A 27,455-nucleotide genomic window follows, 5' to 3' on the forward strand; every position below is an offset into this window, starting at 1 on the left:
AAGGAAAATATAGTTGTAATCTAGTGGAAAGAGCCCTGGACTAGGAATCGATGCACCTGGAATCTATTTTCATATATATAATTTCTCTTAGGCACATGATCAAATCCTTCACCTAATATCCCAGAGGTCCTCTCTACATATCAAATTCTATAACTCTACATAACCTTCAAATTCAGCAGAATTGATTCTTTATGAACTCTTTCCTTTATGCCCAATAATATTGCCATCCTTAATTCAAAAGCTCTGAATCATGAGTTAATAGCCAAAAAGGCCTCTGAGACCATCTAGAGCAACCTTTGCATTTCACAGATGGGAAAACTTTCTTTTAAAAGTCCTCCAAAGTAGTGTAGAGGACTCGTGAAAGGTCATCCTTTCTATCCAAAAACCAAAGGAAAGAAGCAGCTTATCAGGGCATAGACAGTGTGTCTTTTATTAGTAATTTTTAAAGTATCTTTCTTTCAGTCTCTTAGGTATCTATGGAGAATTCAGATTGCATGTGTTTAACCATTTGTCCATTTTAATTTCCAAAACTAAGGATAAAGAAATCATCACAGTGATACTTTTGTCTTTGCCTTGCTGAAAACTCAGTCCCTGGCTTTATAGAGTTGAAACATTAGAGTATTTTTTTTCCAAAGCTGGCACCATAACCGTAGGATATTTAAGGGATTATAATATTAGATATTAATTTTTTCATCAGAGAAAGGGGTTGTTTTGTTCTGTCTTTAAAGAAAATCACTGCTATTTGAACAGTATTGGATTTTCACATTAGGATTTTGACATTATATTTCTGACTTTCCATTTTCTAGTGTAACAAAGTTGTGCTTCCTACTATACCAGAGAGAGCCTTAAAACTGTCTACCTACACTAGAATTACCTGGCTGTGTGCCACCCTCTCCTAATGCCTTGCTCAATTGTGCCTGTTCTCTCCTACCTCTTGTCACGCTGGGGCCATCAGAGGCAGGCTCAGGAAATGACTCATCTCCAGGGATTGCCCTATTTGAGGAATGATACACACAAAACCATGGAACTGTATTCTCCTTGGACAGAAACGCTAGCAGATCCACTTGAATCATTTCTCAATTCTCTATCCTGAGAATTCCCTATTGATCTCTAACAATCTTTGCTGCTGGCAAAAAAAGAAAATAGATACAGGATTTGGGAGAAAAGGGGTGGAGGGACAGAGAAACTGACTGTAGAATGAGGTGGTTTAGCTGAGTGCTTGGTGAATGGTTGTGAACTGTTCCTCTCCAGGGAACTTCTCAATCTTCAGTCTAAACCTGCCGCTTATGGTAAATGCTAAAAATGTGGATTCTTGCCCCCCAGTGCCAGCACTCCGCTAGATCAGGAAGTGACATTTGAGTAGATATACTGCATATTTGGAGCACACTTTTTATGGACTTTTTTTCTTATTATTGTAAACATTCTCAAATTTACAGCAAAATTTAAGGACAGTAGAAAGAACCATTTTCTTCCTGAACTACTGAGAGTCAATTGTAGATCAGATGTACTTTTGCCCTAAATATTTCATTCTGCATTTCCTGCAAATACAACTAGTTCTCTTATATGAGCACAATAAAAGATAAAAAAAGAAAATGAGCATTGATACATGACTACCATCTAACTTTCAGTTCCCATTTTAGTTTCACCAATTTGCTTTATAGTGTCCCTTTATCAAAATGATCAAGTTCTGGCTCATATTTCCTTTGTCATGTTTCCACTACTCTCCAGTGTGAAAGAGCTCCTCCACCTTCTCCACCTAAATTTGACCTTAGTGACCTTGACATTTTTGCAGGCCAATTGTATTGTAGCATTCTTCTAATTTGTTTATGATTCATAGTATGTTTCTACTGCTGATGATTTTTCATGATTGAATTGACATTATGCACCTTTGCAGAGCTACTATAGAAGCTCTCATTGGCATGCTGTGAGCCCCTGATAGCATAGATGAGGAAACTGAGACAGAGCTGTTAATCAGGTAGCTTGATACCAGACCATCCGCCAGTGATTCTCAAGCTATGGGTTTTAAGACTTAAAGTTCTTTGTATTCTCAAACTTTGTGGTTTTGGTTTTACCTGGATAGTTTACAAGAACTCTATGGCCTAGACTCACTGAAAGAAGTTAGGACTGGATATTTACATTTTTATGAAGTTCCCCAGGGGTTCGCCATAGACAAGGGACTCTGAAGGAGAAAAGGAATATGAGGGTGATTAAAGTACCAAACTGAAATTTCGGCAGGCACAAAGAAACAAAGAGCCCAAGCTACAGAGACATTGGAGTTATGGGTAGATGTGTGTTGGGGGCTATTTTAAGAAGGACTTTGAACCAAAAGAGTTTGGACTCTACTTGCTGAGAATTAGGCAGTCACCATTAAAATGATGCGGTGCTCCTTGCAGGAACTTAATGTTAAAGACATAGTGATTCTTTACAGCGTAAAGCTAGATCCCAAAACATAGGTCTGATAAAAAATTTAACCAATACATTTTCTACTTAACAAGTCATGGCATTAATGCATTCAGCAGTAATAGAGCTACAAGGTCAGGAAATAGACATTACCATCATTTTCAGTCAAAGCTTACTGTAGTCTCCAGTACAGAGGCTAAATGTTCATGCTCAATGTCAATAAAACAGGACATCAAAAATAAATAAGGAAATCTCAGCTGTGATTAATGATACAGAATATTACAACACTTGTAATTTAAAAAGACATTTTCTTTTAAAGCACACATGAAGATTGGGCATTGTTCTGTGTTTCCTGAGAGCCAAAATTAAATCTCAGTTTAGTGATGTGGGGCTTACCATTAGCCACTCCATTTGGGGCCTGTGGTCTTGTTTTTAACATTCTTTTCTTAGTAACAATGTTTACCTTTTAAAATGCACCTGCTTGATGGTTTCACTTTCTTCAACTCCTTTATTTTTCCCTTTCCTGCTGAATTTTCATTGGTGTTTCATAGGATTTGTGCTTAGATAGTCAGTCATGGAAATTTAAACCCTTGCCTGGTTTCTCAGCTTTGCAAACACCTAAGTCACCCTCACACAAAGACATCTAAATATTTTCTTCCACAAATTAGTGTGCTTAACTGCCAGTAAAGAATAATGTATGCATAACAAATTACCCTAACATTTATTAGCTTAAAATAATGACAGCATTCCTTTTGCCCACAAATCTGGAAGATGGACAGGCTCAGCAGAGATAACTTGTTTCTACCCCATTCAACATCAGCTAGAGTAGCTCAGAAATCGAAAGGTAGAACAATTTAGATATTTGCTCACTTACTTGTCTGAGCCATTGGCTAGAAAAATTCAAACAATTGAAGGAAGGAGTAGTGGGGGCTCCTTGTGCCTCTCTCTGGCTGTAGGTAGTCTCTCTAATTGATCTGTCAGCATTAGGGGCTTTGAGGCAGTCTGACTCAGTGTCTCAAGAGCAAGAGCCAGTTGAATCCATATCACTTTCTGAGGCCTACTCTCAAAAGTCATATAGTGTCATTTTGTCCATTTTCTACCAGTCAGAACAATTTATAGGTCCTCCTAAGTTGCAGGGGAAAGAACATAGATCTCACTTCTTGAAGGAAAGTGTCAATGTCACATTAAAATAAAACCAAAAATACACCACGGGGTGGGCTATGTATCAGTGCAGCCATTTCTTGAAAATACAATCTGTGCCATTATCATCTTACATACTTACAAACATACATACTTACTTACATGCACAAATATATGTCTTAATTTTTAAAAACTTGTGGAATGAGATTCTGAAGAGTATTAAAGACTACCTATGGAAAACAAACAGAGACAGGAAGATATGAGTACGGAAGTCTTAATATTTATTTCATATAATCATGGGACTTAGGATTAAAGAGCAGGAAGATCAAGAGTGAGTGCAATTGATGGAATAAAAACTCTGGGTTGCTGTCTATTCTGATCTACTTTGGTAAGTCTGATCTCTGCCGAATGAAGGATTTAATCTAGATGTTCTTGATGGTCTTTTCCAAAGCTTTTGGTTCTGTTGAAAGGTTGAAGAGCAGCTATGCCATCATAGACTCCCATTTCTGTTTCCTGTTTAAAATTACTCTCCTACAGAATTTGCTGAGTCTAAATTCTGTTGCTTTTGCTGAGCAGACAGTCACACTCAGCTGTCTATGTGGTTCTACTAAATCAAGTGTGAGCTTCAAGTCTCCAGTAGCACCAACCTTTATTTCAAGAGTTATTCTCCCTTTGTGTATGAAAATTTGCATTTTTGAATGTGTGCCATCAGAGGAGTAATAGGAAATTGGAGATTGTAATGTAGTCAAGTAAAAGGAAATATATGTATAAATTGGCACCATTCTTCTCATTCTAAAAGACAGTTTTGATGGTAGATAAAGGCATAATATCACTAAATTCAAAGGATGGGGGATATGAAGAAATGGGATGTAGACTTAAAAGACAATCCCAAGGCCTCCCCTGGTGACGCAGGCGGTTGAGCACAGTGCTGTGGAGCTGTCCATGGCAGACCTCTCCTACCTCTCCTGCCTTGCCCGCTGCTCCCCTCAGCAGTGTATTTTGTCAGTCTGCCTGTTCTGTTCCCCGCTCTGTCTCTGGTGAGTCCTCTCACCCTCCTGCACATCTGGCTTATACCCCTGTTCTTGTATAAATAAATAAATATATCTTAAAAAAAAAAGATAATCCCAGAATTGTGCATACAAATCTCTGGAAAGTATCTTTATATGCAATGATACACTGACTAGGCACTTTCTGATGTTGATCACAACAGCGTGGAAAACACCCTAAAATGATGAGCACCATATTTTTAATCTAGTAATTTTTAAAGCTCTTAAAGTGTTATTGATGTGCAATCAAGTGAGAACAACAAGTAATCCACTGCAGAGTTTGTATGGATTTAAAGATAGAAAGTCAAGTTAAGCTGGCTTAAGCAAACTTGTATCTGAAAAGTCCAGAGAGAAACAGCCAACTATCCTTGAATCTCATGAAGCCAGAGTAGGAATGGAAGAAAACAAGGGAATGATCAGTGGGAAGAATGGATGGTAAACTTCCTCCCATAGTCCATCATAATTAAATACCATGGATTGTTCAATTGTATCTTTGATTTCTAAGATAAAGAGATAATAACAGTTATGAAGACATTATGGTTAATAGTGCAATTTGATATCAGTTCTCCCCTTTCTACTTTTGCATTTCATGAATGAGCAAAGTGAGTTTTCAGGAATGTATTGTTCTTAAAAGTCGCATTTTGAACACTGGAGGTGTGGCGAGAAGCTATACCGAGTATGGCTACTATTACACCCTGATAGGTATACCTAACCAGGGGAAAACTCAAGGGCAAATGAAAGTGAATGGAGGACATATAAGATGAAAGTCAGTGTGCTGGGAAAAATGACAAAACATCAGAAACAGAAATAAAGTTTAAAAAAGTAGCATATACACATGTTGATTTTCAACAATGAGCACATGAAACATGTTATAATGCAATGTCACTTCAATGAAGAAGTTCGAATACATTTTCATGAAATAAAATGAGGGAAAATAAACCCTCAGATTACCTTAAAAAAGGGAGAAGACACGCTGTGGCAGTGACTGTAGTTAGTGGAGGTGGCTGTGGGGGTGGTGAACTGTCAATAGAAAACAGACCTGTGGAGGGCCTCCCTGGTGATGCAAGGGGTTAAGCACAGCACTGCAAAGCTATCCACAGTGCTGGTTCGATCCCCAGATGGCCAGGGAGCATCCCACATGGCACAGCAGATCTCTCCTGACTTGCCCACTGCTCCCCTCAGCAGTGCATTTCAGTCAGTCTGCCTGTTCTGTTCCCTACTCTGTCTCTGGTGAATTCTCTCACTCTGCCACACTTCTGGCTTGTATACCAGTTCTTGTATGCATAAATATATCTTAAAAAAAAAAACAGACCTGTGGAAAGAGACCCATTGATGAAGAATGGGACATAGAGAAAGTAAACAGTACTGCTAGTCTCAAAGAGAGTGCATTGGAAGGTAATGCAGAATTTGACTTCTAAAATATGTGTGTGCACTTTAAAAAATGTCATTCTACACATTCAAGTTGTTTGACAGTGGTCAAAGGAATGCCAATGTATGTTTATGAGTGACTCCTTTTCAAATGGCAGCCTCGGGCAAAGACCGAATTTGAGCTTCTGTTTACTCTCAGAAATACTTTGGGTTGTGTGTTAACCTTGTCTTTAGAAGCCTGATGTTTATATATTGGAAGCCACAGGGAATTGCTTTCCTCTTGGTGTTCAAGTACTGCCTGATTTCCTTATCTACCACTCATTAAATTAGGAAAGTTGGACTTCATGATCTGCTTAGCTTTCTAATCACTTTACCAGGTCCTTGTTTCAATAACATATGCCCTTCAGTGTTGTTTCAGCATGTCAAGGTTTCTTCAGGATGCATTATAGAGAACAGATCTTAGAAATAACATGAAAAGCCAGATTGTGGGTTTAAGATCTGATTTTAAAATTCAGATCTTAGGAAGCTGAATTCTTAAGCTTTACTTTTCAACTTACTCATTGATACTACACAGTGCTAGATATCCAAATATTGAGCTTTACAAGGTCAAGGTTGAAGCAGTCTAAGTCATTGATGGTAAAAGTTAGTAATGATAAAACATTATTAAAACATCACATCTCTCAATTACTAAAAAAATGCCGCAAAGAAGTATATTGGCATGTGCAGTAGAGGATGCTTATTGAGATAGTAAACACAGAGCAAACAAATTCCTGAAACAAAAGATGGTGATTTCACAATAAATGCTATGCCTAAGAATATAATGAAATGCTAATTAAAATACAACTATGCATAAATTTAAATGTAAATGAAAATACACTTATTCTCATGTGAGTTGGAAGAGTTATCTTGGTCCAAAGTTAGTTAGAGAAGAGTGATGTTGTGTGTCATGGCCAAAAGGGCACTGGCTAGAGTGGCAGCTAGATGAGGGTTTGAATCCTCGCTCTGCCACTTACTGACCTGTAGACTTTAATAAGACCTTTTCAAGTCTCAGTTGTCTTATCTATAAATTATGAGTAATAACCCTTGTTTCTTGGGATTTAGGCAAAAATTAGAAGCAAAATATATTAAAAAACAACCTAAAGTGTAGCCTGTAAGTATTACAATAGGCACTCAAAAGTGATAGCTGTTATCACTATTGTTAGTTCTTCTAGATATCTATTTTTCCTCTCCACAGGGGAAAATAATTCAGAAAACAAAATGACTTTCTACACAGTCTGAGTATAGAATTGAATAGTGACTCAGTTTGGTCAAATCATATCCAGGGTAGGGAGGGAGTCTTGGTAGTTTCCTGGAAAAAATAAATATGTTCAAATTATTCTTTCCCTAAATAGATTTATACCATTCACTTTCCTCTATGCAGAAACACTGCTGGCCACGTGTATGTTGTTGTCCCCTCAGTAAGTTTGCCATTATTTCTTCAACAGGTGCCAGCCAAAAGCATCATAAATCCTCATGAGCAAACAGTGACGTTTCAACTGAGGAAAGAAATAAAAATCCAGTTTCCTGAATATTATAACATGCTTAAGTTTGGAATGTACTTTTTGTGTCTTTCTTCTTATACTTTATAGAACACTCTTTGCTTTTTATGTTGAAAACTGGTAATTATTACTGGCTGTTGGCCAGTTTTTCATCTCCAAAGAATGGGTTTCTATAAAACTTCAACTCCGCTCAAAACAGACAGTATGTTATTTAAAAAAAAAAAAAAGTGCACATGCATCCATAAAGTCTCATATATATTTACCTGTAAAAGTGAAAGGTCTTAAGTATATTAGAGAAATGGCATTTTTAAAAACAAGACGCTCAGTAAATATTTATAGAGACTAAATGAATGAACAGATGAATAAACAAATGAACAAAGGGAATTTACCCGGACTACAAATCACTTCTCTTGAATGAAGTATACTGCTTGCTTTCTTAGGAAAAAAAAAAAAAGTTAAATTAAGATAAATCATTGTTGAAAAGGGTCTTTAGGGACTAAAAGAGCAGTGAACATGGTAATAAAACATTTCTCCCAAAAGGAGAATGTGGTAGTTACAGTTACAGGAAGCCTATTAATCCTTTTCTTTTGTAGGATTGCTTGCCTTGTACATAATTTAGGTTTTGAAATCTTCCTTTTCCTGGGCAGAGAATTGTCCCCACAATACCAGGCCTGTGGCTATTTTGCAATGGTTAAATCTACCCCAGAGCAATTTATGTTACCCTTGTTAAGAGAGACCTTTGAGAGTTGAAGTTCATTTTAAACTGGCACTAACCAGCAATGAATTTTTTAGGGTGTTCTCTGAATGTTACAAAGGAAGTAGGAATCAGAATATGGACACAATCTTAGGGCAATTAGACTTGGCTTAAATCCCCTCTTGACAGTGTGAACTTGGGTACCTCACTCATTGGAAGCCATGATTGTTTTATCTAAAAAAAAATGTGGCAAAGATGCTATCTACTTGGAAGTAATTTGTGTGAGAAATAAGATAACACCTGTCAAGCATTTAACACTATACCTACATATTACTACTTCTATGATACCTTTCTACTCACAGTATGTCTGACAGTAAATATGTGGGTTCTTTCCTAGCACCAAGCAATTCACCTCGCCAACTTGACTTAGTGGGTGTCTTGCAATCTCATTAAATTTTGACACCTAGACTTAACATCAGACTCCCTTTCCTCATAGCTTAAGGGCTCAGTTTCACAAATTTACCCCCACTTCACAAACCAACCCTAAGTCTACACCATCCATACTTTAGATTGTTGAGTGACGGGTCCACACAATCCCTACCTGGGTTTCTCCATAATTTCTTAGAACAGTGTGTAAAATTTAGGATCAAAAATTTACTTGTTATCAGTTCTCTTTAAGGAGATTATAAAGGCTACAAATGAAAAGGTACCCAGGATGAGGTCCAGGTGGATACCAAGCTCAGGAACATCTATGGAGTAGGGGCACACTACCTCTCCACATGTGGCTGTGTGCTCAGTGACCTGTAAGCTCTCAAACCTATTTGTTTAGAGTTTTGTGGAAGTTCCATTACACAGACTTGATTGAATTGTTGATCATTGCTCAGGCTGGGGCAAAAATCTTTAGTTCACCGGGTTGAGTACTCTGGCAACTACCCCCAACTGAAGCTTTCTGGGAGCCCACCAAGAGCCACCCTATTAACATAAACTCTAGTATTGTTGAAAAGGAGGTTATTATAAATAGCAAAGCAATGCTCCTATAACCCCTATCAATCAGGATATTACATAGGTTTTAGGAGTTCTAGCCAGAAACTGAGAATTAAGATCTAATATATATATACATATATATATATATATATATATATATAGAAAGAGATGCTGTTTTTACATCACAATATCACACTAAGTCATAGTAAGTATTCAATAAATGGAAAACAAAGGACGACCAAACCAACTTTTATACCTTTCAATGCCAAGTATATACTGAGATCATTTCTGAAACTCTTATATAATTTTCACTTCCCTCTTTTGTACATACGAGAGAGCTAACCCAGAGCACAAAAAAAAAATGACATTTCACCCCCACGATTCTTTGAGTTAAAGATTTAGGGATGAGGGGGTGGCAGGGAGACAGCTTGAGATGCTGTGTGCTGACAGTGATGTACCAAAGAGAACAGAACAAGGAAATTAGGGGGGTGGCAGAAGAGGGGACTGGCTAAGTAGAAGGCAGGTAAGTATGGAAAGGAAGCAGGAGCGCCAAAGATGAAATTTCTGGAATCACTTAATTACTAGAAGATATTTTTTTCTGACAATATTGAGGTTTCTTGGAAGGAATCAATTCTTCCCCATATGGGCCTTACTGTTCTGTACTTAGAAACTAAAAATCAGTTTCGAGAAAAAGAAAGTAGAGCTGAAATTTATGAAAATAAAAGTAAACTGCAAAAAGAAAAAGAAAGAAGTACATTAAAATCAACTCAACATTTGCTGAGTTTGTAGGCATTCCCACCTACATCTAATTGAAAGTGAAACGCTTTAACCTAATATTTATGGATTCTACATAGCCCAATGTCCCCCTATTCTCACCACACCCTCCCACTTAGGCACTTTTGCAGGAAGCTGGTTCTGGGCAACTTTTCCAGGACTTTTGGCTAAAGAGTATGAGGGCCTGTCTGTAAGCTGATCTGTGCCCACATGACATGGTACCTGGCTTCTTCTGGAGCAATTGGCCCAAGAGAATGAAAACATGTTCAAGAAGGAAGTGGCCCCCCCTAATCTCCAGAGTGACATACCATCATTTCTACATACTTTATTAATTTGAAGCAAATCTCCAAGTCCAGCATACACTAAGGGAAGGAAAAATAACTTCTAGTTCTGGAAGGAAGGCATAGCTAAGAATTTGAGTGCATATTTTTAAAACCACCATAATCCCAAGCAGCTTTCTAGCTTCCTATTCCATAACTTCTTATATCCTGTCTGTGTCTCTGCCATGGGGTTTTTTGACACCACACCCCTCCAAATATTCAATTCATGTATTCATTTAAGTCTATGTCTGAATCAAAAGCTCTTTCCAATAATGTCTGAGGTCTGGAAATCAGTAAAATATTGCCAGAGATGGGAACTTTAATGCCATGCAAAAATTGATATCTTTGCTGAACAGAAGGGAGGTGATTTAAGATAATATTTGTAGGGCATCAAACCATTTCCTTCACCACGTAGTTAATTGCTGCTCTATAAGGCATTCAGATGGGTGGTTACATTAGCTAAGTCATCTCCCAGTATTTCATTGGGCTGCTCTAAAACAGGAGTCAACACACTTCCATAAAGGACCAGATGGGAAATATTTTTGGCTTCATAGGTCACATATGGTCTCTGTGGCATATTTTTCTTTGTTTTTACTACAACCCTTTAAAAATCTAAAAACCATTCTTAGCTTGCAGGCTGAACAAAAACAGGCCTGCAGGCTGGTGTTTGCTGAACCCTGCCCTAAAATAATGACAGAAAGATATTCCTTGTGCCCTTGGGAAACTTGCTGATGGGCTTCTCCCCACCACCCAGCCATGATAACAATCTCCTTCCCATGTTCTGGCTTTATCTTACTTGAGGTTAAGAGCTGAGAGTCTTCTTTTCAGGTTGGATACATTTTACCTAGGATTTCTCTCATTCCTTCAGGGAGACAAAAACAAGTTCAAAAATTTAGTCACTAAAATGACTAATGTGGTACTGTCATAGAAGAATTATGGACCTGCAGGGTTATGGTCTCTCAGAGAACTCATTTTGCATTTCTATCCATCATGTGAATAACAATAACTTTCTTCAACTAGCAGAGTGAAGAATGTGTGGACTGCCAGTAAGTACTTCTTAGTGGTCCCTAAATATTGACACCACAAAGGTTTTATAAGCCAATGGTAAAGTTTAAGGAAATTGTGTCGGATCTGGCTTTTAATGGGGAAAAATAATCCAGTCTCAAACTGTGACTTTTTTGTCTTCACTGTATTCTCTAATTCAGCATGCCTCTTGAATGATACTGAATACATCAAAAAGACAAAAAAAAAAAGGATTTTGTGTCTTTTTCAGCAAGAAGAATCAAAATAATATTTTTATTATACCAAGGCATTAGTAAAAATGTATTATTTAGCACATGAGTCAACAAAGGAAAATGTGTTAACATGTATATATAATGAATGAATTCATACTAGAAGAGGCTAAAAGAAAAAAAAATGAAAGGAAAAGTTAAAAGCTGTTGACCATGTGTAATGTTTAAGATACACCCAGGAAAATAGTGCTGTTGTTTCATTTCTATGTACAAACCTATAGCACTACAAAATTGCTAACTCGAGGCACTGAAAGAAAATATGGCAAATCTATAAGAGAGTTTTGAATATGAATTAAGAAAGTTGTTTTTTGTTGTTTCTTTTTTTAGAGATTTATTAATGGATATAAGAACTGGGGTATAGGCCAGAGGTGTGGGGGCGAGAGGACTCACCAGAGACAGCAGGGAACAGAACAGGCAGACTGACTGAAATACACAGCTGAGGGGAGCAGTGGGCGAGTCTGGAGAGGTCTGCTGCGCCATGTGGGTAGCTCGCTGGCCGGGGATCAACTCATGCTGCAGTGGCTGCAGACAGCTTCATAGGTTGCTGCATCTTTACCCCTCACACCACCAGGGAGGCCCAAGAAAGTTGTTTTTTAAAGATACAACTGGTCAGTTATACATTATTGTTTCCTAATCATAATAAATGCAGTTTTGAGATTGTTTAACACTCTTACAGCTCACTTTATAGGACTACTATTGTAATTAAAATTGAACATAATTTAATTTTAATTGGACAGAGAAACTTCAAAGGGTTATCTTTCACAGAATACATAAGGTTTCTTCCTATCATTATTTGTTCTTATAAATTATTCTAATCATAAATTTAATAACCTGCTATAGATAAATTATTCACATGCATTCATGTGAAGGTTTCAAGTGACAAATGCATATTTTTGTGCATTTGTCCAAATGTCCTGAAATCAGAAAATCTTTTGATCTAACTTGATCTCTTTTTAATTGACATCAAAATCACAAGCCAGCATCATCATAATATTTTTATTTTTTGAAAAAAAAAGTTAAAAATTCAAGCCATTTTGACACTTCTAGAGGCTATATATCTTCTGGGGTAAGAGAGGGAAATTTGTTCCAAGCTGAGGATCATCTGACATTTGCAATGAGATCTGGGAGAGGTAGAGTAATTTATTCTCATAAGCAAACTGCCAAGAAGATAGAAAGGCCTAAAATCCTTTCTTAAGCCATTGTTGTGAGAGTGTTCTCCTGTGGTCTCTCTCATTTGGTGTGCTCCATCATGCTCCCACCATCGAAATGTGTCTATGTATTGCTCCCTGCTGCATCTACTACCTCCTCATGGGCACCCATTAGTTTAAGTGGGAAGGGTTCTACCTAGTAAGTGACCATCCCTGGAAACCATGACAGGGAATCGACCAATGTCTACTGGGTAGACTGATTCTTGCTTTGAAGGAATGTAATCATTTGCAGAGATTGCTCTTTTCATTGATCACAGGGCTGTCTGCTCCCTTTTTTTTTTTTTTCTTTTTTAACCAAACATATTTCTGTAGAGAGGAGACAGCTGGAATTCCTTTGGAGTTATCCAAAAAAGTGCATTAGATAAGGGCAGCCTTCTGCAAATTGACCAATTTGGCAGAAAGAACAAAGCACATGCCAGAATACTGTACAGAGAGGGATTCAAGTGTCATTTTATGTCTCTAGTATTATACACGCTGGCAATACCTAATTGTCTATGGCCTACTCTGCCACCAGGAGAAAAGAAACAGATGTTCCTATTTGTCTTTTGATGTGGCTTCTGATATTTACATTGACTTTTCTAAAATAACATCAGCCACCCTTGACAATTTTTCCCTAGTCCTTGAGTCTGTCGACTAATTGTTTCAGTTGACTTTTAAGAGTGTATTACCAGCAGGTATTGCCCTGGCACAGGGGAAAGATCAATGGCTTTGGGAAGAGAACACAAAGAAATAATACTTAGGCTTTTTTTATTTGTTCACAGTGAAGTAAGATCCCAGTAGAACTTTATGGAATATACCTAATATTTGGGGGAATTTAAATTCAAATCCAGGAAGTGATGATATTAAGAATAGTAATTAGGGCCTCCCTGGTGGCACAAGTGGTTGAGATGCAACCTCTGAAGCTATCTGCAGCCTCTGCAGCACAAGTTCGATCCCCAGCCAGGGAGCAACTCACATGGCTCGGCAGACCTCTCCTGACTCGCCCGCTGCTCCCCTCAGCAGTGTGTTTCAGTGAATCTGCCCCTGTTATGTTCCCCACTCTGTCTGTGGTGAATCCTCTCACCCCCCCCACCTCTGGCCTGTACCCCAGTTCTTGTATGCATAAATAAATAAATCTTTTTTAAAAATAGTAATTTAAAAACTAGTGTTATAGGTAGTAGTACTAGAAAATTAGTAGTCTTGGAAGAGATGACAGATTAATTAGTAAATAAAAGTAATTTACACTAAATTGAAAATGACAGCTGATGGGAAAGAAACCAAAAGGATATTATATCTAACAACTATCACAGTGGATACCACAATTTTTAATTTTTTTTAAGATTTTATTTTTGTGTAGAAGAGCTGTAGTGTAGGCCAGAGGTGCTGGGTGTGGGGATGGTGAGAGGTTTCACCAGAGACAGAGTGGGGAGCAGAACAGGTGGATTTTCTGAAATACACTGCTTGAGGGGAACAGCACGCAAGATAGGAGAGGTCAGCTGCACCACATGAGGGTTAGCTCCCTGATCAGGGATCGAACTCAGGCCATAGAGGTGAGAGCTCTGAGACTTAATCCCTAGGCCTCCAGGGAGGTCTGGACACCATAATTTTAAAGAATAGGGTCTGATAGGCACTGGCTGATTAATAATACTTGCTCAATGACAAATTCCTCAGCTGGTGAATTCCCTCCTCTGAGAATGTTTCCCTGACCTGTCAGAATGGGGATTAGCCCTACAGATCTCACTGCTTCTCCAGCACAGCATCCTCTCATTAAGTTCCTGGGGGTAGAGGGCTCCCTCTTCTTTGTTCCTGTGTCTGCAGCACCTGGCACAGTATACAGAACAGAGCAAACCTCCCCAAGTTGCATGCAATCCTGAAAACCCTTTAAGATAAGGTGGCAATCATAATTTTACTTAAAACATAAAGGTACATTTTATAAATTTTTTTCATGAAAAGACTGACTTTTTTTCTGCTATGAAATATCACTCTAATTTCAAGGGATTACTCCACTAATGGCTACACAGATTCAGGAGAACTTAGAAAAGGAACAACACATTCATGAAGCTAAAGTGGGCTGTTCATAGTGATGCTCAGTGAATGAGGATAAATCATATCATACTGTCTGTTCTGACCCCTTAACCCTCTGGGGCCAAGACCAGTGGTTCTGAGTATGGTGACCAGACCTGCAGCAGCAGCTTCAGCTGGGAACTGATTATAGATGCCATGCTCAGGCCTCCTGCCAGACCCCCTGAAGCAGAACCCAGTGAGCTATATGTTTATTAAGCTTTTTTTTTCTTACATCATTATATTTTTAAAACAACTTCCAAGAGATGCTGATGAGCAGTGAAGACTGAAAGCCTCTTCTTTCAGACAGTTTTTTTTTTTTTTCAACTACTTCTCTACCCAGAAAGCATGAATGTCCAAAAAGATAGCTTCCTGGGCCTAAATTTCAACACAAATAAAACATTGGCTCCTCTGCCTATAGGCATGTGAATTATTTTATGTTGAAATGTGTTCAGGTACAATGTCAGAGAGCAACTAAAGTGAGCATTTGGTTAACCAAAAGCATTTCTGGAGTTCTGCAATTTTTAGAGAGAAAATACACAGAGAGCATTGTTGTCTTTATGGTTGTTAGTAAGCTTAATAATAGTCACGTTTTATTCTCTACAGGATAATACTTGAAGGCGTAGTTTTATAAAATCTTTGTATTGAATCATGAAAAACCCATTCATTGTTTTCATCCTAAACTTCAAAGTTCCAAAGCAGTATGTAAAATATTATTCTCAGGCCCCCCTGGTGGCGCAGCAGTTGAGCGCTGGGTTGCGAAGCTGCCCGCGGCCTCTGCGGAGCCGGTTCGATCCCCGGCTGCTCCCCGACCACCGGAGGAGGGCCCCACATGGCGTGCAGACATCTCCTGCCGCCCGCTGCTCCCCTCAGCAGTGTACTTCGGTCCTTCTGCCTGCTCTGCTCCCTGCTCTGGCTCTGATGAATTCTCTCACCCTCCCGCACTTCTGACTGTACCCAGTGCATGTATAAACAAAACAAACAAGCAAATAAATAAATAAATAAAACATGCATCTATAAATATATATATATATGTATTATTCTCACCATTTCAAAAAAAAAGTATGTTTCAACACTGTTGGAACAATTTTGTTAAAGTGGAAAATGATAGAAACTTGCTTACTGTCATAATGTTGGGTTGCTTGCACCTTCAAATATACACATATGGAGTTGTAACCTCCCCCAGGGACACTGACTCTCAGCACATGCACACTTCAATCAGTGATTTCCCAAAGAGCCACATGGGCAAAGCAAATTGAGGAATTGAAGCCTTACCCAAATATTCCTCAATTAACTCAGCTCAAATATCCAATACTTATTCAGATCTACATATAGGAGAAGAAGTTTTATATTTTTCTCTATGAGAACCTCCATTTTGTCTTTCATAGACAGGTACATATCATAACATCATTCCATCCATCTTTTTTCTTGTCAACTCCTAAAGGAAAAGGCTTTTGTTATCCAAATAGCCTGATTTATTCCCTCTCTACCATCTTGATCTTTGTCGGTACTCAACAAATATTAATTGATGATAAATATACCTAACAGCTTTTGAATTTATTCATGGAATGATTCCTCTATTCAAAGAACATCTTTATATGCTTTATGTTCTTTCAGAAAAAAAGCTGAACAGTGTTTCTTTCTTGCCAGTTCTGTATCTAACATCTGCACAGAACACAAAGTATGCCTGCATTAAGCAAATGTGTAGGCACATCAGCTATCTCCATTCAGAGACATAAATGACAATACAGAGAAATGTAATTTTTAGAAGGAAATATAACCTTAGGGCTTAAAGTTAAATGAAAAAGGCAATTGCTTTGTTTGAGAGAGAGAACAGAAATCCCATTGTAATGTTATTATGCTAACTTTGTACTCTTCATACCTTTTCCAGTTATGATGTAGATACCAGGTTGTGTATATATCTGAAAACCTGTTTATCATCAATTTATCAGGATAGACAAGCTAGGAGAAAACCATAAGCATCAGTGTAAGTTGATTTCTAGTCCTGGTTGCAGCACGGGGTCACTGGAAGACTGCGAAAGTTGCTTAATTCCCATTTGTTTGCTAGATGACCTTTAAAACAAAGACCGCATTAATACTTTTCTTATTATTGTCATTTCTTAATAGTTATTGATTGTGTACAGGATGCTTTATATCTCTGCAAGGAGCTGCAGCTTCCCCAGGGAAGTCTGTATTAACAAATGGTGTTTGTAAAATACTTGGAAAATGCTTGGATTCAAAACTAACCATATCAGAGTAAAAGTATTTGTACTAACATGCCATATGGGGGAACCACATGTTATCTATTAAGCGGGTATGTGTGATATTGGAACTAGTTCTGTTACATTGCCTTGTGCTATTTGTATACCAAGTTATGCCACAAGAGGTTTTGGTGTGCCAGGGCCATACCTTCAATGTGTAAATGCTGAAAATTCAATCCTTCAGTAGATATTAATGGAGTTCCATATTGAACACTTGTTTCTCTACCTTCCATCATACCGCATATGTGGAAGGGATAGTCTGAAACATGCTGCTGTCTCACATGCTTCCTTTCCTTGAACTTTTGTTACACCTAGGTGTCTCTTAATAGACACATATGCTTTAAAAATAACAAGTTCACAGAGGGGGCACAACAGGATGAACAGTGAAATATGGAGGGGGCTCAATGGACTATGGTGGAGGACAATGGCTGCCTTAGTGGAGTGTGTGGTGTGGTGATATGCATCTGATAAGGTGTGAGTTTCTACTGCTGAACAGTGTTATAAACCAATGTTACCTCAACAAAATGAAAACTAGAAAAAAATAAAAATTGATTATTTCCTCTTTCTTCTACAGGGACAAATGCGTTCTTTCAGGACATTATTAGAAAGAGAGGATCAAGATGACAGTCTTATTTTTCCTTTACTTGAAGACCAATCCTGACTTTAACATACCCTATGTGAATGGGGCTTTATAGTACCATACAATGCCATATTATAATATCATAATAATAATTTTTGGGTGGTTTTTAGCAGAACTAATAATGGTAACAGGACAGCATTCCCCCCAACTGGCTATGTGTGCTCTACCAACTTCCCAGGAGGTCCAAAGTCATTGGTCTGGATTACTGTGTTTTTTGTTTTTTTGATTTTTTAAGTTCCATACACAACCTCAATGGCCTTGGGAAGGGATTCCTACTTTAAACAATGCCAGTAAGAAGAGAAAATGATGTCAGACCTATTATAACAAGTAGTTGGGGTAGGTGTCTGGGCCACATTTCTTGAAATATTCTGACCCATGATATATGGGCCTCTTATTTTATAAGTAACCTCTTGATCCTGGAATAGTAGATAATTTTTCTCTTTTTTGTTTTCCTGATTAATCTGTGAACTAGTCGTGCAAGTCCAGGTATGGGCAGAACAGATTTCATTATCACAAATATGTATTGAACACTTACCATTTGCTCATTCTAGGTACTTAAGAAACATCAGGCACCAAACAAAGATCCTTGCCTTGGGGAAATTGACAGTCAAGTGGGGATAGAAATAATAAACAATTAAAATATCTAACTTACACATTAGAAGACTATATGTGATATTTAAAAAAATAAATAAATAAAACCAAAAAGTAAATCAGGGCAAGAGGATGGATGTGTATGTTGGGGGAGGGTTTGATGAGGGTGGGTTGCCATTTTAAATGGCAAATTCAACATAGATCTTATTGAATAGGGGCCATCTAAGCAGACTTGTAGGAACTGGGAGGAGAGGACAACAGCTAGAGGGAACGAGCAGTCCAGAAACCTAGATAGAAGAGACCCTTGTTTACTGGAGGAACAGCACAGAGGTCAGTGTGGACTGGAGGGGCAAGTGAGAAGGATACTAGAAAGATGTGAAGAGTAAAAAAACTAGAGTTCATTACCACACACATCTTGTGGCCTTTGAGCAATTTTAGAGTATTTGAGCAGGGGGGGTGGCATAATCTGATTTAGATTTTAAGACAAACTGGTGTGTAAGTTAAGAACTTTTAGGACAATAATCGAAGCAGAAAGCAATGTGGGGAGCCATTATCACAAACCAGGAGAGGGGATGAAGCCTGGACCAGGGAGGTGGTGAACACAGGTGGACTCTAACTACTTAGGCTCTCTGTCTGTCACCACATCATCACATTTGTTTATAGGAACCAGCATTTGGGATTAAAGAGAAATGATATTTTAAAACTAGTTCACAATCGAATAGATTCAAGCAGAGGCTCCAGCAGACAGTACATTTTTGTACATTGAGAACCAAAATATGGTTCAAGCAAAGAAATCATTACTGCCTAGAGGAAAGCAAAGTTTCTTTCTTAATCCCTTAACAAGTATTTATGGAGCCCCTAGTGGATTTTAGGTCCTGTGCTGGTGCTGAAGACATCACAGGAACAGCAAGGGGCAGCGCTCAGCAAAGGACCCAGTTAGCTCTAGAGGGTCGGAGGAGGTCACAGGAATATACAAGGCAAGAAAGAGACCTCAGGCTTTGGCATAATCTGGACCTCAGTTTAAGTCCCAGCTCTGCCACTAATTGTGTCACTTCAGGGAAGTGACTTGACCTCACACAACCTTGATTTCTTCATGTGTAAAAATCTAGATGAAAGTTTAACTCAGTAGGACCATCGTGGGATTCACAGTCTAACAGGCGTGAGATGCATAAAGTGTCCATTGCCTCGGAGGCACCAGCAATGCTAGAGGGTCACTACTCAACTGTGAACCTCTTTTGATCTGCCTGAAAGATGCGAGTGAGGTTTCTCATTACAATAGTGAGGCAGCCAACTTTGGAACTTAACTGTTCTCGGATGAACCTACCAAATAGATCAATTGCCTGAGGACATCTCCAGAACAAAAATTTTAAATGCATGGAACTCACCTTCCCTGCCCCCCCCCCCTTTTTTTTTTCCCTTTCTTCCTTCCTGAAGCCTTTTAGTAGGGGTGATCAAGCTGGGTATTCAAACTGAAGGGGAGTGAGTGGGAAATACCCATCACTGAGCTCTGGCAGGGTCAAGGGGGCATTTCTGTGTCAGGTTGAAGGAACCCAGTGGAACATGACAACAAAATGCAGTGCATGAGCCTAGATTGCTGTGAAAGATGTAATTGGGGAATTAGCAAAACCTTAAATGTGGCCTGTGGTTCAGATAATAGGAATGTCATCATTGCTAATCTCCTGATCTTGACGGCTTCATTGCGGTTATGGAGAATATTCTTGTTTGTACAGACTATATAGCAAAGTATTCAAAGTTGATGGAGGTGATTATTTCTGCAAACTTACTTTCAATAGGTTCAGAGGAGAAAAAAGGAAAGTTCCTGTTGCTTTTCTTGTAACTTTCTCTTATATAAAATTATAACAAAATAAAAGTATCTTTAGCATTAAAAGAAAACTAGTTTGGGGTTGTAGCATTCTAGTGAACATCAGCTGAACTCAGTTCTCAAATCTAGTATTCTCTGTTAATCCATATGAGTTTAGAGATTTGTTCTTCAATTCTTTTTGTATTATCATTTTCCCCATGTATGCTGATCCTTAATTTGATGGTCTTAGCCAGACAATAAATATTAGTCAGGTTCCCAGGGAGTCAGTAGGGGACTCTGGTGTAAGGTTGAAACCCTGCTGCCATCACTTGCTAACTGCAGACAAATTAGTAACCCATGCAATTCGCTTAGATACTGATTGAAACATACTTGACATTAACTATGTTTATATTAGTGTATTATGTTATATATTATTAACAATAATATACATGTTCACTGCTATTAACTAGTACTATCCCGCTGCCCACATAGCCCTATAAACAAAATCATAAGCACTCTGATGGCAATGCATGTTTCTCCCTAATATAAGCTAAATTTATTTTTGAAGTTCAGAGAGCTTTGGAAAGTTTAAAATGAGAATGTAGTTGGCAAAGTGCACAATTAAAGAATGAATTCCTTATAAATAAAAGAGCACTAGGTTAAAAAAAATAACTCTTTTCTGACCTGAGAAAATTTAATATATAATTTGTATTAACTGGTTATTGTAATAATGTTGTATAACAAATCACCCCAAATGCAGTGATTTATAGTCACGCTGATATGTTAGCAAATTGACTGTGGTTCAGCTGATACAGACTGAGCTCAGCTGGGTAGTTTTGTTTTCATCTGTGGGTTGCCTGGACTTAGACTCCATGCTGTGGCTTGGACTCAGTCTGCTTCACATATCCCTGCAGCAGGATCTTTCTGTCATGGAAAGCATCAGGAGCATAAAAGCACCAAATACAAATACAATCAGGTAACACATTTAAGGCCTTTGCTGACATCACATCCACTAATATTTTTGAAGTAAATCAATTTCAGAGTCAAGTCAAACATCAATGGAGAAGGAAAAATTCTCTGTACAGTGGAAGGACACTGACATTTATAATCCTTTACTGGGGACTCAAGAGTTGGGACCAGTAATCCAATCTGCAAATCACTGTATCTGAATTGCCCAGAAATCTTGGAATCTTTAATAGAAACAGTATTAGTATACCAGAGGGTTGTTTTTTCAATAACTAGGCTGGGTTTGCTCTGAATAATTTCCCCTTTCCTTCCTATCCCCATGCACTATTCATGAAAGGAACTACAAATATCAGGATAATGATTTGCAGCCATGAAGTTGAGATGTTGTCCTTGTAAAAGTTTTCCAAAGAATTAAACCTGGACAGCATTATTATTCTCCAACCAAGAGTGTATTCCTTCCACTTAGGTGAATTCACTTTGCAGCGGGAGTCTCTTCTTTTTTATTTCTATAAAATTTCTGAATTATCTTGCATTTAGTATGTGCTCAATATATGTGGGTTGAAAGAGTGATGGGCAGGGTACTAATGCTGGAGAAACAAAAATGCTGCAAAGGCTAGAATTCTCACAGACTACTGTGCTTTTTGTCATGGTAAAATAAAATATTGTGACACTAAGCATAAATGACAGGGAAATTTATTACCTGAATTAAAGCCTATTTTTATTATCTGAGGTGATCTTAAAGGTATATTAACCAAGAGAACTTAGAAACTGTGCAATACTTTCTAAGCCAACAAAGTAGCCTGTCACTCTCCTATATTTTTTCACATTTATTGTAAACCTTTAAATCCCTTCTAAAACCCATAAGTTTACATTCTGATCCCTACTTAACTTTTTATTGTTTATGTGTTTCCTGTGAAGATAGCTAGACAGACAAGACTAATAAAAAGAAAACTCGCCCTTATCAAATACTTACGGGTAACTATGTAATGGAATTTTTTCCCCTCCCAGTAGAAGTCCACTATTTCACTAAGAAAGAACCCAATTGAGGCATTTTAAATGAATGGAAAGTTATAAGCAGGTCAACTGTCCTTCTAAAAGAGAGTGAAATGAATGCTAATCTAATTGCCCAAGAATGCATAAGCCAGGCTTTGAAACCAAGACTTCTGCACTGCTTCCCCCTGCTGGCTTTGAGAACACACTAGCTTTTGGAAATTGATGAAAGCAAAATACTCAAATCTTTTCATTTGAAGGCCTGTTACTCAAATGACCAACCATTCTCCTAGAAGGCATTTATTCTGTGATAAACATGCCAAGTGTTTCTAGCGTTTGCTTCCCAAAGGCAGAAATACTGCAACTAGAACATTGTGCAGCCACGATTCAAGTGGACAGCAAAAAATGCTGTTAAGGTGGCCGCATTAGGGAGTGAATGGGAAAGACCCAGGGGCCATGGATTAGGTGAATAGCCAGACTGGTTCTTGTTATTGTACAAGTGGATTTCGGGGTGTGATCATGTATTTCCTATTCATGCATTTAGAACTTCTAGAAACAAGTCTTCTCCTTCCTGTGTCTTATTTCTCTTTTGCATCTTATTTTCCTTTCTTCCTAAGAAAACTTTTTACTCTAACTCCATAGGTGATGTAGCAACCAGATTCGTTTTAAAGGCAGCCTGTCTCCGCAAATTTCAAGCCAATTGTGAATTCTATGTTAAAAGGTCTGTTTGTTGGGGGAAGTAGAAAAGCTGGCAGATTTCTGCTACTTGACTGTGAGTCCTTTTGGTGGGAGAAAAAGGAGAAATACGAGAAATACCGACCTATGTTTTTGACACATGCTCCTGCACCAACTTGGCCTTGTTAAGGGAATAAGAGCAGCGGTATTGACTATTTTTTTCTCTAGAGCAAAAGTCAACACCGTTGCCTACATGGAGAATCAGAACCGAGAAAATGTCAGATGCTCATGTGCTACTTGTAAATATGCCATTTAAAACATTTAGTTTAGGAAGCCACAGAACTGCTCAGGTTGAAGCGTTATACGAGTCCCTTAGGACAAATAGCACAGAGCTGGGCAGAGGGAATTCTAGACATATTTATGGATTTATTCATAGATTCCCTCCCAACTTTCCTGTCACTCCTTTTTTTTTTTCTTTTTATTGAAAACTTTTTTTTTTCTTTTATGCAAGTCAATTCTAAATGCTTTCCCTTCTGAAACGTTCTTCAATGCAATTTTTTTTTTTTTCAGAACTGCTTGATGAAATGTTTCCCTATTGTTTCTGAGGTTCTTGTTTTGGCTCAATGTCTTCAGTCTTCCTCTGGGAAGAATTTCCTGTTCTTACCTCTGGATTAAGAGCTGATTGTAGTAGCAGATCCAGTAAAACAAGGTTAAGTGAGCTGAGCCTGCTTGTGGGTCAGGAATTGTAAAAGGGCTCAGCTGGGTGATTCTTTGCTCCTGTGGCCCTGGTTAAGGTCATCAGTGGGTGGCATTTGGTGGGCAGCTGGGCTGGTTTGAAAGGTGCAAAAAAGCTTGACTCACAGGTCCAGCCCTCCTACTCCCCCACATGGCCTTCTCTCTGTCCTTGTCTCCCCCTCTCCACTAGGTAGGCTCACCTGGCCTTTTTCACAGCATGGTGGCTGGCTTCCAGATGGAGAGAGTGCAAGCTGCTAGTCCTGTGAAGCTTTGGTTGGAGATTCCAAAACATCATTCTACATTTCATTGGTCCACATAAGTCACAGAACCAGTCCAGATGCAAGGAGAGGAAAAATAGACTCCATTTCTTGGAAGACAAAGGCTCTGTGGTCATTTTAATCCTTAGTAATAGATGCTAGTAATTCTGGTTCTATGCTTGAACTACATGTTTTGTATTTTATTCCTGTATTCTTATATAAATTTATCCTCTTTATATCTTCCAAACAAAAGAAGATTTGGAAACTTTCCCAGCAGTGAGTTATAAAACCATGCCTTTATTTACCTTTGGGAAGTTTGTTTTTTCTACACATAAATACATTACATACATATTATAAGTACATACATATTAGTACATATTATATGTATTATAAGTACATACATATTATATATATATATATATTTATATATTAAGCCAAAAGAAAATTTTAGCTGGTTTCTAGTACAGAGACGCCATTGCACCTGCCCAGTTATTTATTTGTTAAGGATTATTTTCAAGGAGCTTTACTATGGTAAAAATTTAACTAACATAATCTGTTCAAGACAAAATGTTTTGGGCCTCCCTGGTGGCACAAGAGGTTAAGACGCAACTTATGAAGCTCACTGCAGCCACTGCAGCACAAGTTCGATCCGCAGCCAGGGAGTTACCCACATGGCGCAACAGATCTCTCCTGACTCGCCTGCTGCTCCCCTCAGCAGTGTATTTTCAGTCAGTCTGCCTGTTATGTTCCCCACTCTGTCTCTGGTGAATCCTTTCCACCCCTCACGACTATGGCCTGTACCCCAGTTATTGTGTATATAAATAAATAAATCTTTAAAAAGTGACAAAATATTTCATAGTGTGGGTATGTTATACTATCATGTGCAAGTTAAAGTGAAAATAGACTTCTGTGACATATATTGAACAGAAAAATAAAGGGTATAGAAACTTAACTAGGTTTCCTTATACAAGGCATATTGCGTAAGTCAAGGGAAAAAGATTGGAATGAAAATCAGCATTGCATTTTGGGAAATGCTCTGCAAGGAAAGAACTGTTACTAGGGCTGCTGAGTGAATTTTGTTTACTTCAATTCAACATTTCATCAAGCAAATCATGTGAAAAAGAAGAAGTATAAATGCATCTATTGATGTAGGTGATTTTTCTGTTTCATGCCTCTGATTTATCTCTGTGCCTTGCTTTATGGGGAGTCATGCTACATTGGTTACAATTAATTTCAGTGCTGCATATTAGCCATAAAGAAACTTTCATAAATTGACCTGATGTATTTTTTTTCTCCTCTCATTTTCTTGAAAGATGAGAATGTTCCAGAGGAAAAACAAAGTACAGAAGAAATGGAAGGACAGAGTCAAGAAGCAGGTGGGCTCAGATTTCTTTTGAGGAGTCTCCTAGGCCTCATCCACAGAGGTGAACAATGACTTTACTCAACCATGTTTTCTGAAAATGCTCATACCTTGTCATCAGGTTAACTTCAGTGTTCATTCAGGTCTCCCTCAGGAAGTCGCCGGCTGTATTAACTATAAGTGACAGTGCTTCCAATCAGAGGGCACAATCTCATCTCTCATCCACCAATTCCATTTTTTGTCCATGTAATAACAGTTAGCTAAGTAATGCTCTACGAGGGACTGGCAGAGGTTAAAAGAGCCAAATCAGCACTTGGCTCACATAAGATGAGTTACAATTAGCAGATTTATTTTGGGGGGGAAAATGAAGTGCAAAACATTTAAAGGAAACTGACAAGAGACTTTCTGGCACAAGGAGTGGAGTGTTCCTTACTGTACTGCATTACATTTTATAGCATCATGTTTCTGGTTATTTCTTTGCATTATGTTTTAGGAGGTACTGTTACAGAATCCACCCACACCACATAGAGACCTGTAAGTGAGAGTTACAGGCTTTCTGACTTTTGACATCTATTTACTAAAGAACAGATGTTTCCACAGACTGTTTAAAGAGTCTCCACTGTAGATTATTAATTGAACATTTTAAAATAAAATAGCACTTAAGACTCAAAGGAGATTGGCATCACCTTCGATTTATCATCTCTTCCTGCAATTTTTATACTAGGGCATGATCTCCTCAAAAGAATGATAGGTAAAAGTATGCACTTATCAATACAACTATCAAAATAAGATTCCTTCTTCCACTCAGTTTCTGAGTCATTCTAGTTCTAATGAGTCCCGTAGAGAGGCTTTTTCAAGCTGGTGGGCTCTGCCTATGTGCCAGCCATGCCCTAGGTCACATGCTGAGTTTCTGGAAATAAATCAGGTAGTATGATAAGTTTTCACTGAAAACTCCCTGCATTAACCTTGGAACTTTTGCTAGAGAAATGGAAGCTTTTATTATTAACCTGGAAGATGGAATTGAAGAAGGCCAATCAGAGAAAGCACTGAAGCAAGGCAGCCAGGACCTTGTGCACCTGCTGCTGGGGTCAGTTGGCTCCCTTCACTGAAATGTAGTCCTTGCAAGGAAATGAGTTTTTGATACAGCAAACTGTTATTGTCCGTCCCCAGCCCCGCCCCAGCCCCCAACGCCACACATCATTATACTCTATGGAGGATGAATCTTTTGTGAAAAGCTGTCACTGTTTTTACTGTTTGAAACCGATAGGTATTAGTCAACTAGCTGCTGACAGTTGAGGCCATTCTCTGAATGCTGAGGCTTCGCTCACTGGTTTATTCACTCGCTGCTCTGCCCCAAACTATTTTTATCAGCATGGATTTTTCCCCATACACACACACCTCTCTCTTTTGCTCTCGCACTCTCTCTCTCTCTTTCTTTCTCTCTCTCATGCACACGCACACACACACACACACACACACACACCTTCCTGTGTTTCTATATGCCCTCTTTCCCTGTTCATCAATTGAGAACCAGCAGTGCTATTTTGGATTTGGGATCTTCTTGCCTGTTTGCAGAGAGAATTAGAACATAAGCCCCCCTCTCTACCTCTTGGATTGATAGAATTATCACCAAGATCAGGTTATATTTCAATGTAAAGAGTCCTAAATGCACACTTGGGGGTCTCTTCTTGTCCTTGTGGGTAAGAGCCTGCTGACTGGCCTGGGACCCAATGGCAGGACTCACCTGTGATCCTGGCCTGTGATGTATACAGCTGTGTACACTGGGCTCATTGAATTGCCTACCTGATCTAAGTGCAGAGAAATCAAAGGTGATTTTGGGCATTAAAGTCCGTTAGCCTGGTGTTATTCTTCCAAAATTAAAAAAATACCTCCTCTTCATTCTATGTAATTTCCAGTTTCCACTTTGATTGTGTAACTACGTGGGTCTCTTTCATATCATGAACAAAACACAATCTCAAACCAGCATCATCCAGTCATATTGGCCGTTATCATAAGCAAATCAAATCAAACACTCATTTAGCAAATACATATGAACAGTTTACTGTGACCTAGTCATTGTTCTGGGTACGGAGATACAATAGCAAAGAGCCTTGCTTGTTTGGAAGTTATTCTGATGTGTGTATGGGGAGAGGAGGAAATGTCCAAAAATAAGTGATAAACAAGCAAAAAATATAATGATAAATACTTTGCAAAGAAATGAAGTAATGAAGAAGAAAGAGTGAGAAGACCAGTTTCCATTGGCTAGATGCGGGGAGGACGCCTGAGGAAGTAATGATTAAAACAAGGGCTGAATGATGAGATGGAGAAAATAGAGAGACCAGATAATGCAAATACCTCAAAGCCAGTCTGGGCTT

General features: G+C 38.4%; 1 protein-coding gene across 4 annotated transcripts in view; it reads left to right on the forward strand.

Annotated features, from left to right (window-relative positions):
- The window catches only part of MACROD2 (mono-ADP ribosylhydrolase 2), a gene marked incomplete at both ends in the record, with an annotated part of 1,814,301 nt that overhangs the window by 1,685,978 nt on the left and 100,868 nt on the right, over positions 1-27,455 (forward strand). For 2 of the 4 annotated variants that reach the window (XM_084247234.1, XM_084247236.1), the window contains one exon: positions 25,034-25,096. The exons of 1 other annotated variant lie outside the window; for it this stretch is intronic. In XM_084247234.1, coding sequence (XP_084103360.1) covers positions 25,034-25,096 — 63 coding nt within the window. Of the gene's footprint in view, positions 1-25,033; positions 25,145-27,455 lie in introns of all 4 variants that reach the window. One more of the 4 variants, XM_084247233.1, reaches the window with a different exon arrangement.

Source organism: Talpa europaea (genome assembly GCF_964194135.1).
Source record: "Talpa europaea genome assembly, chromosome: 11".
Taxonomy (NCBI): Eukaryota; Metazoa; Chordata; class Mammalia; order Eulipotyphla; family Talpidae; genus Talpa; species Talpa europaea.